The sequence below is a fragment of the Cnephaeus nilssonii genome (genome assembly GCF_951640355.1).
Source record: "Cnephaeus nilssonii genome assembly, chromosome: 5".
Taxonomy (NCBI): Eukaryota; Metazoa; Chordata; class Mammalia; order Chiroptera; family Vespertilionidae; genus Cnephaeus; species Cnephaeus nilssonii.
This window is the reverse complement of record NC_137076.1, coordinates 33,547,130-33,562,348: the sequence shown is the minus strand read 5'-3', so window position 1 is coordinate 33,562,348 and position 15,219 is coordinate 33,547,130. Positions and strand designations below refer to the sequence as shown.

Below are 15,219 nucleotides of genomic sequence, written 5' to 3'. Positions count from 1 at the left end.
GACACGCTAGGACCGTGGTCGGCAAACTGCGGCTCGCGAGCCACATGCGGCTCTTTGGCCCCTTGAGTGTGGCTCTTCCACAAAATACCACGGCCTGGGCGAGTCTATTTTGAAGAAGTGGCGTTAGAAGAAGTTTAAGTTTAAAAAATTTGGCTCTCGAAAGAAATTTCAATCGTTGTACTGTTGATATTTGGCTCTGATGACTAATGAGTTTGCCGACCACTGGGCTGGGACATCCCGGAAGGAACCGGGTCTCTGGGAGGCTGGGGATTGCATCGGTCTCCTTGTCTGCTTACCCTGCAGCAGTTCTCATGAAGTAGATAGATGTGGTTGTGTTGCCTGAGAACATGCCGCTGCCTTTGTCCTCAGAAGGTTCTAGTCTCCTGCTGGCCCTGAACTGCGTGCAGCCCGCCTGCCGGCCGGATGTGGGTGAGATTCCTGCGGAGCCAGCCTCCTTGACCGCCCTCGCGGCGGGCAGGGGCTCACCAGCGCTGGGCAGCCACGGCCTGTGCGTCTTGGCCTACTGAGCGCCTGTGTCATCCCTCACGTCTCTCGGACCTCAGCAGCGAGAGCCATGGTCTCTGTGATTGAGCCACGTTCATTCTGTCACGTTGGCTTAGGTCAGCCTCACCAGTGAGCATGCTGATCAGAGCTGCCACCCTGTCCTCTTACGGAGAAACGTCCGAGAGTGGACACCCCGATACCTTGAGCTCAGACAGGAGCAGCGACTCAGTCAGTCTGTGTCCCCACCCCCGTTCCACCTTTGAACCCATCCTCATCCCCACAATGACTGGGGCGTGAAGGTTTCAAGGTGGCCTCCACAGAAAGGTGCCTCCCTCGTGGGCTGTGCCTTAGGCAAGCCCCCCTCCACGGGGCTCATTGTTCGCTGTGTAGGTAAAAACCTTCCTTTATGGTGTCTGTGGTCTCTTTGGCTGACTTTGTTTTTTTCTGGTCAGCCCCCCTCACCCTCCCAGTCACCCAGCAGATTTTTAAAAAAAATTCATAACACATTTCCACTTCGCTAACGTATGTCAGGCGCTTAAAATTTTCACATGTACGTTGATCTAACTTGATGAGCTGAATCCCGAAAGCCACCTTTCTATCAGGCTTCAGTGTCCGGTTGCTGGATGTTTGCGTTTTCCACAAAGAAGCGGATTCTGATTCATTCATCTAAGGCGAAAGCGCAGACGTCTGGATGTAGCTCTGGAGGATAGTAAGTGCTTTTATCAACAAGTGCTGGAGGTAGGACCCAGGGGGGAGCTCAGTGAGGCCGAGGCTCTTGACGGGTCTGAAGCTCAGGCTTCTAAATGACCCCGATCCAGTTCATCGGCAGAGCCTGGCACATGGGTTGAATATCAGCAGATTTTTAAAAACGCCGGTGTTTGTGTTCCCTGGTGCTCTTTCTGGTGAGTTGGTGCGGAATTGTTTCCTGTGTGGGTCTGTGCTGGGGTGGCCCGGGGCCGGACCCGGGACACCTGGGACAGCACACCAGGAACCAGGACCGGAGAGTCCGCAGCAGCACGAGAGGTCGGTCGGTCGGTCGGTCGCAGAGGCCGGCCAGGCTCCGCCTCCGGGAGGTTTGACCACCCTGGGCAGGGCACCAAGACTGAGCTTTGGGCTCAGGAGAGAAGAGCAGAATTGGGACGTGCCTGCTGGGGATGAAATGAGGAGCTAGGTCATGTGGGGGGCGGGCGGCAGGTCCTGGCGCTGGGCTTGGTGTGGCCCACGCTCAGCCCTGAACCCCCGGGATGGGTTGGTTGTGGCCAGCAGGCCTCTCCATGGACTGCGTGGGTTTCTCGGTGCCCCTGTCTTGCTGCAGGTCAGTTTTGCTGTGATTTTAATTAATGAGCGGCTCTCCCATGGTCGACATCTTGGTTTCCTTTAGAATCAGTAAGTTGCATTACTGGTTCTGGTCAAACGTCCTTTTACAACCTCAATCCCCAGACGCCAGCCTGGCAGCGGCGGCCGAGCAGCCAGAGTGGCCCGCGGTGTGGCTTGGCTCCCCAGCCTCCATCTAAGACGGGCGGCGGGGCAGGGACAATGGTGGGTTCCTTCCCGATGCCGGGCACTGGTCTCCTTTTCACAGGCGGGCGGGACGTGGAGGCTCTGAGAGGGTGGCTGAGGGTAGGTCGCGGTCACACCGGTGGAGGTGCCTGGCTGCTCTGTTCCTGCCCCGGAGACGCTCCCTCAGCAGGGGCTGGGCTTCCTTCTCCCGCACAGGCTGGTGCCGTTCTGAGGGGCCGGCGCTAGTGCTTCAGCGGCTCCCAGCCTTTCTCTCCTCTCAGCCCCGGCGCTCCTGGGGCGCGGGAGGCATTCCCTTTGGTGCTGGGGAGAAGGCTCCAATGGTAGGAGACGTCTCAGACCAGCTGACATCTTCCTTGAGTGCCTGCCGCTCTGTGTCGCTGTCCTTTTATTACCTGTTGACTCCAGGAGACGGTGATGGAGTGACAGTGAGGAGCTGCATCCTCCCCCCCCCCCCCCCAATATGGAAATGGAAAACATGTACAGTTCACCGGGGAGTGGGAATAAAAGGGAACGCTGGGTTAAACGTTGATCTGCAAAAGCCTGGTGACTTCCCTTCTGGCCAGGCCAATCTCCTCCCATTGGCCCAGCCACCATCCTGGTCTTGGAACGAATTCCGGTTCCCAGCTCTTCTTTCAGGTTTTTAAATGCCATCCCAGCCACACATGCTTCTTATCTTGTGCCTGACGATCTCCAAGATGACAGCTTATTTACTCTCCGCTCACGTGTGGGGCGGTGGCCCCGGGCGAGGCTGGGATTCCTGAGGAGTCTCTGGGCCCTTCCCTTACCTGCTCGTCTCTGCTGGCCAGCCGTCTCTCGTTGACGGATCTTGTCGGCACGAGCCAGCGTGGTTTCTCATTTTTACTTTTGGATCTCGCCCTCCTGGCCTGTCTCTCAGACCAGGCGACATCTTTCTTGAGTACCTGCCGCTCTGTGTGAGCTGTCTTTTTGTTACCTGTTGACTCCAGCCAGCCGGGCAAGTCACCAGGTGGTTCTCACCCCTCCCCCCGCCCCCCTTACAAGCCCCACTGTCTGTTTATTCCGTGCCATCGGGGGAATGCCATTATTCACTCAAAGGGTTGCTGAGTTCCAAATACCTTTTCTGTGTTAACCACTGAAGTGAAAAGAGTCTGCATTTCGCTGCCTTCTCAGAGGAGTGAGAACATAGGAACCCCTTTCCTCGTGGCCCCAAAGTCTTCCCTTTTTGGCGCGTGTGCCACTCAGGGCCTTAGGCTAATGGGGTCCTGGATGATTAGGCTTTTTTATTATTATTATTTTTTAAAATATATTTGTATTGATTTCAGAGAGGAAGGGAGAAGGAGAGAGAGATAGAAACATCAGGGATGAGAGCATCATTGATCGGCCGCCTCCTGCACGCCCCACACTGGGGATAGAGACCGCAACCCGGGCATGTGCCCTGACCGGGAATCGAACTGTGACCTTCTGGTTCATAGGTCGACGCTCAGCCACTGAGCCCACGGCAGATGGTTTGGCTTTTAAAATTCCCACCTCCACATTTTATATTTTTAGGACAGTGCTCTGTTGCCAGCTTTTGCTTTGCTCTCTTATCACTACCTCGAGGCTCCGTCTTCCCAATGACACATTTCTTCCTTACAGCGTTGTGAAGGTCAGATCAGGCAATGCCGAGGCCGAGGCGTCAGGGCCGCGCCTCCTGAGCCCCGGACCCTGCACCCCGGTCCGGAGCCCCTGCCCTGCTGCTGGGTCTCCACTTGTGGGGAAGAGAGAACAGGACCGGGGGCAGCCAGGAAAGTGGCCAACGCCAGTGCTCGCCAGCTTCGGCAAACAGGTGACCTCCGCGAGGAGCATCGGTTTTCGGAGCTGGAACCTGGAGACTATACTGTCCGTCCACATTTTCTTGAGTTGCTGGGAGGCCAGGAAAAATAGGGAAGGTCCCCAGTGTGCATTAAAATGGGTGTAAACCCCAGTGCCATTCAAGCATTTACTCAGGGGCGGTTTGAGTCAACGCGCGGGTCTCTTCTGTGCTTACTCTGAAAACTGCTCGAGAAAACTGCTAATTCTTTGAGGCTTGTGTTCCCAGAGATACTCAGCTCCCGGTTCCCTCCTTGCTGCAGCCTCTGGGTAAAATGCCGAGTCAGCAATCACCTGCCCTCCCTCCCCCCCTCCCTTCTGGAACGCTCACATAGTTTTAGCACAGTGTAAATCAGGTTTGACCACCATGCACGCACGTACCCACACGTACACATGGCATACGCACCCCCCCTCCCCCCGTGCATGTACAGAGCAGTGCTGGAAACCCCTCTGCCTCCCACACACACACTGGTGAGCTCGGTTTTCCTTGTGCCTGCTTCCTTATTTAGCATTCCCAACTTGTTTTTAAGGCAACACTCCTATCTTAGAACTGGGGTGAAACACTCAAACTCTCCCTGTGCTTTTGATACCTGTCTTCATTGTAGGGCAAGCAGCAAGTATTGCTTTTTATTTCTTTATTTTTTCATTTTTTCAATTTAACAAATCTTCATTGTTCAGATTATTACAGTTGTTCCTCTTCCCCCCCCCCCCCCATAGCTCCCCTCTACCTGGTTCCCATCTCACCCTCTTCCCTTACCTCCCCCCGCCCCCGCCCCCCCCCCCCCCCCCCACTGTCCTCATCCATAGGTGCAAGTATTGCTTCTTAGAACACATTCTTTTTGGAAATCCGGGGCTTTCTGGAATATCATCTCCTTAAAATCACACGTCTGACGAGATAAGCAAGCTATGGCCTCTGCCCTCAACGGGCTTGCGTCTGAGGAAGAGAAGTCCCCTCAGTTCTGTTAGAAACACAGTTTCCTAAGCCCTGGCAAGGCACCGAGCACCGTGCTGAGAACGGCCGTATGTAGTGCCGAGTCGTGTATGCATGACAGAGCGCGGGACAGAGCGCCACGCGTGGCCCCGGTGGTCTGGGAGCCGATGGGGAGCGAGGTGTGAAGAAAGGGGAAGTGTGCTGGTTCCTGGGTAGAACGGTGAAAACACACGTTCGTCCTGCCGGCCGGGCAAGCAGAGTGGTGTCTCTTTCACTTGATGGGAGACTGTTGTGTGGTCGAACCCACACAAGTATTTGTTGATCAGGGTCGTTTATTATTTGCTGGAGAAAATTGGGTGTCACCCATTGACGACCTATTTCTACAGCCCATCTGCTGGAGCAGGAAAATAGCACTGCTCTTCGGGCCCCTTATTTCTTCCTTCCGTGACCCTGTTCCATCTTTTACAGCAACGGGAAGGCTGGATGCTCACTCAGAGGGGATGCTGGGACCGGGATTCCAGCCCCTGAGGGAGGTGGGCAACCTGTAAGAGTCCCGTCCATCCTGATAATAGCCTGTCACTTTAATTTTATGGGGAGTCTAAACTCTTACACATTGATCAGTGTAATCCAGTTTTTATTATTATTTTTTATTTTTTTTAAAAAATGAATTTTTATTGATTTCAGAGAGGAAGGGAGAAGGGGAGAGAGAGAGAAACATCCATGATGAGAGAGAATCATGGATTGGCTGCCTCCTGCACGCCCCACACTAGGGATGGAGCCCACAACCCAGGCATGTGCCCTGACTGGGATTTGAACCCTGACCTCCTGGTCCATAGGTCGATGCTCAACCCCTGAGCCACGCCGGCCGGGCTGTAATCCAGTTTTTAAGAGCCTTCAGAAAAAGAAAATAATTTAAATGCTCTGAAAATCCAGATGGTCATTCTTTGAATAGCTGATTTAGAAATGTTGGTATTGAAGCAATCACGAACATGCTCAGTGCTGTGTACCTTAAGCTTGCATTGTGAAAATCTAAAACGCACACCACACATTTTAAAAATGGTGTGGCTCAGTGGTTGAGCATCAACCTGTGAACCAGGAGTTTACAGTTCGATTCCCGTTCAGGGCGCATGCCTGGGTTGTGGGTTCAATTCCCAGTGTGAGGCATGCAGGAGGCAGCCAGTCAATGATTGTCTTTCATCGTTGATGTTTCTATCTCTCTCTACTGCTCCTTTCTCTCCGAAACTAATAAAAATGTATTTAAAAAAATAAAAATGGTATAACAGGGACGGTTACATAACTTGAGAGATGTAAAAGTTTTGGCTCATAGCCTTGGCTGCTCTTGGAGGGTTTTCTATCCAAACCAGGCTGGGCAGAGAGTCCTCTGGGAAGAAAAGGTCAGTATATGCTCAGTGAAGTGAGTATTTTTTTACTTTCTCTGGAGAAGGCAGTCCAGAAAAAAAAAAAAAAAAAAAAAAAAGACTTGAGAACCACCGGCCGGCATTTGGGTGGTGATGCCGGGGTATGACACCTTGCTTCTGCCCAGTTCAGACGGTGACCTGCACTCTCAGAGGCCCTTACACGTATCTGCATATATTGTAAATACTCTGCACATGCACTTGCATCTCTCAGAGATGGCCCCTGGCTAAGAGGTGCTGGGAAATAATTGGGAATCCTGATCTCCATTGAGTTGTGGTGTAAAAGAAGAGATGTTTATCGCTACATTTTAACCTTTGAATGATCTTAGAACACGACAGTGGAAAAAATTTTTAGTTAAAACTTTACAGATTTTCTTTAAAAATATATTTTTATTGGTTTCAGAAATGGAATCAGGGAGAGGGAGATAGAAACATCAGTGATGAGAGAGAATCAATGATCGGCTGCCTCCTGCACGCCCCCCTACTGAGGATCAAGCCCACAACCCCGGGCATGTGCCTTGACTGGGAGTTGAATCGTGACCTGCTAGTTCATAGGTCGAAGCTCAACCCCTGAGCCACACTGGCTGGGCAAAACTTGACATATTTTAAAGGAAAAAATGAGCACCTCTTTGATCAAAGTTTAAGGATGGTATGCAAAATGTCAGCCAAAGAACTAAAAACTCAAACTGGCACTCGGTGCAGTGGTTACCCGGTGGAGATCATGAATTAGAAAGCTGAGGTTTAGTAGAGAACCTGAAACTTGGCAGCGGGTTGCTGTCCCTCACCTTGATCCGTAAATTACTTGTTCATTAGAGAGCTTGTAGCAGGCACCCAAGATTTAGCAAACGAGAGTCCTACTCCAAACTTAACTCTCCGTAACTAAAACAAACAAACAAACCCAAGTTATTAGTGATGTAAGGAATCATTTTGACTTACGACCTGTGTCCTAGAAGTGTCACTAGGTGACGTCATGGCTTGCTGCAGTGTCCCTAGGTAGGAGAGCACAACCATGGTGCGTGAGAGGCCCGAGACATGTGGTTGTCCGGCAACAGTTACATGTCAAATAGCAATTTGCAACTCAGAACCACCGAGAAGGTTTGTTTTCCTCTTCTGTCTGTTCCAGTTATTTAATGGAGGGCAGATGTCCTCACTTCAGGGCTACTAGCACATCAGAGTATGTTTTCTGAGCCTGAAAAGGGGCTAACCCCTTTTGGACATTGACCAAAATACATATTCTAGTTAGCTAACCCCTCCTATTGGTGACAACGGAAGGGGTGAGAAGCACAAGAGGGCCCAGGATCCCCTTAAGACTGTACATCAGCAGGACGTCCTTTTTAGCACCAGTTTGTTTCAATCAGTGATTTCCATAAGTCAAGAATGTAACATCATAAAGTGAGATTTGGCTACATGTCGAAACATTGTTATTGTTATCCTTTAAAGGCTGTTTCTTGATTTCTCTTGGCCGTACCAGATCATATGGCAAATTAGGGGATGGCTGGTTTGTATGGACCTTGGATTACTCCCGAGAAAGAAACCCACAGGGGAGTGGATAGAAGCAGAGATCAGGGAAGAGAGGTTTGAAGAAGTCTCCAGTTAGATCGATCGACGTGTGCTAGGAGGGAAGGTGGGACCCTTAATCCCAGGTATGAAGTAACAGGTGAGCCTGAAAAGTCACTCGAAGGTCCAGAGTTAGCCTGGCTCCTCCACCCCGCTGCCCGACTGACCTCCGTAGGTGCTGTAGTCCACTTCTGAGCCCTCGAAGGACTCTGTTATCTGTAGAGCCATGTCCGTAATGTAATGAGTGTGCTGATAAATACAGGAGAGGCAGTGAACCCCACGTGGTGATGCTGCCCAGCCTACATTCAGTCTAGATTAGTATTTTTTCACTTCCATGCTGTCAGTCACTCGTGTAAACCTGGCTAAAATCTTTTAACTTTTGAGACGGATTGCATAATCTCTCTGCTCCCTCTCAGAGGGCAGTACGTGTATAAAGGTCTTCCCAAACCACTAAATGATTAACAGTGCCTGGGACTGCTTAACAAGGTCAGACTAAAGCATCGACCTCTGTTTTGTAGGTAAGAGGCTAAGACTGGAGGAGAGATTTCTCAAGGAAAGAAATTGTACAAAGAAACTGAAGTAGAGACTTGCAGGGTCAGAGGTTGTTTTTCCTTTTTTTTTCTTTTTTTCTATCAAGGGTAACTGACAAAGGGGGGGGGGCGGGGAAATACCATGTAGATAAAAAGCAACTTAATGGAGTGTTTTATTTTGAGAGATCCCACACCTCCGGGAATAATGGCAGGATTATGACCTTTGACCCCAGGTAGACATGGTGCAGCACCCCTCAAACCCCGGCCACCCTCCTGCTGGCTCCTGGTTGTGTAGCCTCAGCGCCCTAAGCTCTCCATGGCTCAGCCTCCCCATCAGAAATAAAAGACCATTATGTTTATCTCACATTGTCCTGAGGATTAAATTAGATACAGTTTGTGAAAGCCCGTGCCTAGGAGGCAGTGGACAAAGGCAGTTTCTCTTCCTTCTTTCTCTTCTGCTTTTAAAAATTAAGAGGTGGGCATACTATCAACGAATAAAATAAAGCACATTTCAGTGTGGGATTTGGAGGAAGGCCAGAGAAGAGAGCAAACAGACGCGGGGACAAACCGGAGGGGGGCCGGTTCCCCAGCTCGGCAAGTCCCGCAGGCTTTGGAAGGTGCCCGCCCGTTCACAAACCAAATAAAAAGTAGTTTTCACGTTAACAAAAAAGAAAAGAAGGCTGATAAAAACATCGTCGGAGGCTGGTAGCCGAAATATTTCAGGCTCCATCTGGAGACTGGAAGCCAAGGAATTTTGGAAATAGGACGTTTTCTTCATTTTCAGAGGTAGAAACCTCAAACTTCCTGTTGTGGAAAGTGGGGGTGGCTACTGGGTTTTTTGGTCTAGAAAAGGGTGGTTTCTTTTCTCTGGATGGATGCTGCCCTCTGCTGTCTCTCCGTGGTACTGCGGCCTCGCCTCCAGCTCTTCCTTGCTCCACGGAATTAAATGGAGAGTCAGAGGTTCTTGTTTCTGGCTTGAGGCTTCAAGGATGAAGGGAGGAGAGTGGGTTGTAAAAACCGAGTTAGTTGGATGTACATTGTTTTGGCCAAGAATTCACTTCTCACATTCTTCTTCTTTTTTATTATAATAAAGCTTTCCACAATAGTGTTGTTACCGGATGTGAAGTCACCAGACACACCTGCACAGAAGCTCCTTAGGGTGCTGTGACTCCCACCTTCTTCTTACCTTTTCTCTGCTTTCTGGGGAATTCGTGGTGGAGATACCACGCTCTCTGCTTCCAGCCCTTGAAGCTCTGAGTAAAAGACTTGTAAAACCCCCTTTCTATCACACTTTGCAGGTTGTGAAGAGCTTCTACAGCAGGGGTTGGGGAACCCTTTTTCTGCCAAGGGCCATTTGGGTATTTATAACATCATTCTAAGGGCCATGGTCGGCAAACTGCGGCTCGCGAGCCACATGCGGCTCTTTGGCCCCTTGAGTGTGGCTCTTCCACAAAATACCACGGCCTGGGCGAGTCTATTTTGAAGAAGTGGCGTTAGAAGAAGTTTAAGTTTAAAAAATTTGGCTCTCAAAATAAATTCCAATCGTTGTACTGTTGGTATTTGGCTCTGTTGACTAATGAGTTTGCCGAACACTGTGCGAGGGCCATGCAAAATGATCGACTTTAAAATTAGCCTGCTGGATTTGGTCTAACGTTTAATTAACTCATCCCTAATGCCTTGGCAGGGCCTGACCAATGATTCTATGGGCCTTATAACAGCCCGAGGGCCTGACGTTCCCCACCCCTGTTCTACAGGCACGGTCTCATGTGCTCTCCCAAGGTATTGGTGAGGGGGAGCATTAGTGTTGTGGTTGGTTTATTTACTTATTTGTAATATGTTTTATTGATTTTTAGAGAGAGAGGAAGGGAGAGGGGTAGAGAGAGAGGAACATCGATGAGAGAGAAACTTCGTAGATCCAGCACAGGGCATTCAGGAGGCAGCCAACTGGTGACCTCTTGGTTTCTGGGTCGACGCACAACCACTGAGCCACACCGGCCGGGCGTCGTTTATTTATTTAAAAAAGTTTTTTTTTTTTTATAAGAACTTATTTGAGGCAAAGCGACAACATTTGCTGGGAGCAACATCTAAAGTGTTCCTAGCTTTGTGGTTTATAGAGGAGGAAAGAGGCTCTGAGTGGGGACTGAGCGAGTGGCCTCAGGGCAGATCTGTGTTTCCCCTGAATCTCACTGAGTCGAGAGGCTGTGGTCAAGGGAGGGATTTCTCAAGAATAAGCTTGTGGACTGATTCGGGTCACCGAGGGGCCTGGAAGGTTCGAGTGTTTATTTTCTGGGATGGTGTAGGAGCCTGAGGGTCAAGGAGTGGCCCAGAGGACCCCCCCCCCCCCCCGCCCCCGGTGTCCCTCAGCCCTGGTGCTCATCGAGTGCCATTGTAGTTGGAACCCCTGCTCTCAGGCAGGAGCACTGACTCATGAAGCTTCACACCAGGGTTTCTGGTTTGATCTTCCCCCCTAGGCATTCCCCGCTATTCAGTGTGGAGGGTGGTGGTCCCCATTCCCTGCTTCCTGGCGTATGCATGGTGGGGGTACAGTGACGCCTCAGAGCATGCAGAAGCGACACGTGCCATTGTCAGAGCAGCTTCTGTTCCCCAGGGAATGAACATGCCGAGGCCTCGGATGGCCTTCCTTGGTCGTGCCAGGGCCCTGGTCCTCCTCTCCGTCACCCTGAATGCGTGAGTAGCTGACGCCACGTGCTGTTGGAGGCAGCATGCGGGCACCTCCCAGGCAGTGGGGGTTCTCGGATCTGGAGCCAGGAGACCAGATCTCATTCAGGCTCCGGCACCACCGTTATCACGGTGAACAAGTCATTCACGCTCCACACGTCAATTTTCTCAGGTGCAAGGCGAGGGAGAGGACAGTTCGCGTGGCTCCTTTCTGTGGCTCTTGGTAGCTTTGAAGCCAACTACACTTGAGTCTGCGGGTACCCGACCGATGTCCTCATGCTTTGACTTAGCAGGAGTCAACGTGCTGTGAACCACGGTTAGGTCAGTGACGGGCCGCACGCATGACGGTGGCCCCATGAGATTTTAATGGAGCTGAAACGTTCTTATCATGTAGAGATGTTGCAGCCGTCATCACGTCACAGCACCGTGCGTCACTGACATGTTGGTGATGCTGGTGTACACAAAGCTACTGCTCTGTGTCAGCCCTGTAAAAGTGTAGCAATACAATTGTGTACAGTGTACCACACTTGCTAATGATAATAAGTGACTGTGTTACTGATTTAGGTACTTACTGTAGTATGCTTTTTACCATTATTTCAGAGTATAATCTTTCCACTTATAAAATTATTTTGCTGTAAAACAGTATTCCGTATTACAGTGGCAAGAGCCTCATACATCGTCTGCGTACCACGCTTCTTGATTGCATCATGTTCCCTTGTGCTATTTTGTACAGTAACGTGCTGTACAGGCTAGTAGCCTGGGAGCAACAGGCTCTCCCATATGACCTAGGTGTGTAGTGGGCTGTCCCATCTGGGTTTGTGTAAGTGCACACTGATGTTTGCAGAACGTATCCTCGCCGTTAAGCGGTGCACGCCGTTAAGAACCTGACCTGGTGTGTGTGTGTGTGTGTGTGTGTGTGTGTGTGTGTGTGTGTGTGTGCTCGCGCGCGCTGAGACTGAGCTCAAAGGATGCTACCTGTGGGCAGAGCAGTTCAAACAGCACAACACCGGATACAGCCCCCAGATATCATAATAAAGGACTTGTTAAATTAACAACGATGCATCGGCCTAGGAAGATCCTTTGTGGTTTCTAAAAGGATTTTTATCAAATAACATTGACTGATATAGTTAAATCTACTAGTATACAAGCTACTCCGTGAAAATGTCATTTACCAAACCATGGGCCCATTTCTGTAGAAGTAAAGGCATGGAATGCTATATAGCGAAAGCAGGTGTCTCTGGGAGGCAGCTTCTTGAGTGTGTGTGTGTGTGTGTGTGTTTGTGCGCATATGAGTACTTTCTAAATGTCCTACAAGAACTAGGTATTATTTCTGTAAAAAGAAAAATATTGTAAAAGTTACTATCAAGTGTTCCATCCATTTTAATAGGCACCGGCAGCGTCTGCTGCGTGCGGGGTGGGCACTGCACCAAAGCTTCCTGATTCCTCCAGACAATGGCTAAAGGATTCTGTGTCCCCTTTGCCTCCCCAGGAAAGAGAGCAGCATGGCCAGTGTGCTGTCCCGGCGCCTTGGAAAACGGTCCCTCCTGGGAGCCCGGGTGTTGGGGCCGCCCGGGGCTGCCCCACCTTCGGAGCCGCAGGCGGAGCTGCTGGAGGGGGTGGCTCCCCAGCCCTTCTTCACCTCTAAGGACACTTCCTGTCAGGAGCAGCCCAAGGACGTCCTCAAGGCTCCCAGCACCTCAGGCCTCCAGCAGATGGCCTTTCAGCCTGGGCAGAAGGTAGGATGGTCCCCGAGTGGACAGGTGCCCGATCTTCCCGGGCTTGTGGCCAGCGGGCTAGTGGTGCCCCGAGTGACGGGCGGAAACTCCCTGGGCATGGTTTTGCGTGCATACAGACCTTTAACTTGCAGCCCTGTGGGCCTGTGGGCAGCGGCCTTCTCGAGAGAATGAGTCGTCAGCAGCGGATCCAAGACTCCTCCATGACGGACAGAGCTGCCTGGAGAAAAGGCTGGCGAGACCTGACATCTGACATTCTGGGCTTAGGCCTACTCAGAACCTCAGTTTCAAGCATGGCCAGAGCCCAGTTTTTTCAGCCTGCCTCAGTTTGCAACTTAACAAAACAACGGGAAGGATCTCAGGCTTGTGAGAGATTGATAAGGTTGTGTCTTTGATTAAGAGAGGAAGGTGTTCGTTTAGTCAGAATACTATTTGGTCTTCCTTTTCCAGTGTTTTCTCCCCTATTGTCACTAGATCCAGGTGCGTGGGCTTCTCTTTCACTGCCTTCTCCACGGTCCATAAGTGGACTCTACCTTTTGTCTCCCTGCCGAGGCTTCTGTTTCCCACAGCTCGCTTCCCCATCTGCTAGGCAGCCCTTGAGAGAGGACAGCCGACCTCTCCATCCCTACCACCTTGTCCCTCAGAAGTCCCTGAAGGGCAAGATGTAGTGTGAGTAATTCAAGGCAATAGTTGTGAACCAGCAGATATATAGGACTTTGGAGGCAATGCAGGGCAAGAATTCAGGAGGATGGACATGGATTCCAGATTCATTTGATTGGAGAATTTAACTCATTTACATTTAAAGTACTTATTGGTAGGTAAGGACTTACTGTTGTTATTTTGTTAATTATTTTCCTACTGTTTTGTAATTCCTTTGTTCTTCCTCTCTTGCTGTCTTCCTTTGTGGTTTGTTGATTTTTTTCATAGTCATGCTTTGATTCTTTTCTTTTTATCTTTTGTGTATTAACTAGAGGTGTTTCCTTCCTTCCTTCCTTCCTTCCTTCCTTCCTTCCTTCCTTCCTTCCTTCCTTCCTTCCTTCCTTCCTTTTTTGGTTACTACAAGGCTTACAGAAAACTGTCTATTTTAAGATGATAACAACTTAAGCTTCAATGGAATATAGATTCTAAGTTCAGAAGAAAAAAAAATCTCAGAAACTGACATGTTCACTTTCTCCATATAGAGCAGTGGTTCCCAACCTTTTTTTGGCCATGCCCCACCTAAGCATCTCTAAAATCCTGATGCCCTGCCCCCGTGACATAGAATTCTTATTATTCAAAAAGTGAACTCCTATTCACGTGGAGGAAGCCTAAAAGGCCATTAACTTGGTCTAAACAAGCTTCCAAAGAACATGGCATCCATGAAAGAGAAAAATAAAACAACGAAAGGACAGTTGAAGTACTGAGGAAGAAATCCCTAAGACATTGTTAAAAAAATAATAATAATATGAAATGATATGAAAAAACAGCAAATAAAATTTCAAAACATATAATAGAGAACTGAAATGCATACATGTGTCACAATATATATTTATATGCTGTACATGTGGCCCCTAGAACCATAAGAAATGCAAAAAATTCACTGTTAATAACTCATTCTCGAATTGCACCCCTTAAAGATCAAAGTGCCCCCCTGTGGGGCGTGTGCCCCACGTTGGGAACCTCTGGTGTAGAGAGTTTATAAGGATCTGCTTTGGGAAGAACCAATCTCCGGGGGCTCAGGTGGGAAGCAGATACCTGGCAGCATCTTGCTTGAATTACAGCTGAGGCAGGGACTTCAGTTGGTGTAGGTGGATCCCAGAACTTGGGGCATATGGACCTACTAAATGCTGACCGGTTGCTGCTTTTCTCTCCCACCAGGTGTATGTGTGGTACGGGGGGCAGGAGTGCACAGGACTGGTGGAGCAGCATAGTTGGGCAGAGGACAAGGTGACTGTCTGGCTGTTGGACCAGAAGTTACAGATCTGCTGCAAAGCGGAGGAGGTGTGGCTGGCCGAGCTGCAGGGCCCCCTTCCCCAGGGGCCACTTCCGGAGCCGGGAACCCAGGCGCAAGCCTACAGGCCTGTCTCCAGGAACATTGACGTCCCAAAAAGGTTTGTGTGGGAGAACCGTTGCTCTGAAAATCACGTGGGGCATGGTGCGGCGTGGGGTGGTGGCATGTTTTGTGATGGGGGAGGAATGTGGAAATCCTAGGTGTGTAGTTGTCAAGATATTGGACAAATGGGGCACAGAGAGAAGAGACGGCATCCTTTGGAAAAACCCGGAATGGTATCTGTTCTGCTGTTTTTGGTTTGACTAAGGGCTGTTTTTCCTCTCTTCATACTTAGAATAAAATTAGGTATTAGTTTTTCATAATGAGAGACAGAAAAAATGGCTTCGATCAGGAACCGGTGAACTTGTTCTGGATGGGCCAGATAGTAAGTAGGGCGGGCTTTGTGGACCACGCAGTCCAGGTCCCAGAGACCCCGCTCCGCTGTGGTGGTGTGAGGGCAGCCAAGGACAACGAGGAAACACACAGGCATGGG

At 50.1% G+C, this 15,219-nt stretch overlaps 1 protein-coding gene across 2 annotated transcripts in view; it reads left to right on the top strand.

Annotated features, from left to right (window-relative positions):
- ZNF395 (zinc finger protein 395) overlaps nucleotides 1-15,219 on the top strand; it is a 42,653-nt gene that overhangs the window by 15,257 nt on the left and 12,177 nt on the right. For both annotated transcript variants that reach the window (XM_079772591.1, XM_079772592.1), the window contains exons 2-3: nucleotides 12,454-12,700; nucleotides 14,555-14,787. In XM_079772591.1, the coding sequence (XP_079628717.1) occupies nucleotides 12,467-12,700; nucleotides 14,555-14,787 (467 nt within the window). In that variant the 5' untranslated portion in view covers nucleotides 12,454-12,466. The remainder of the gene's footprint in view (nucleotides 1-12,453; nucleotides 12,701-14,554; nucleotides 14,788-15,219) is intronic.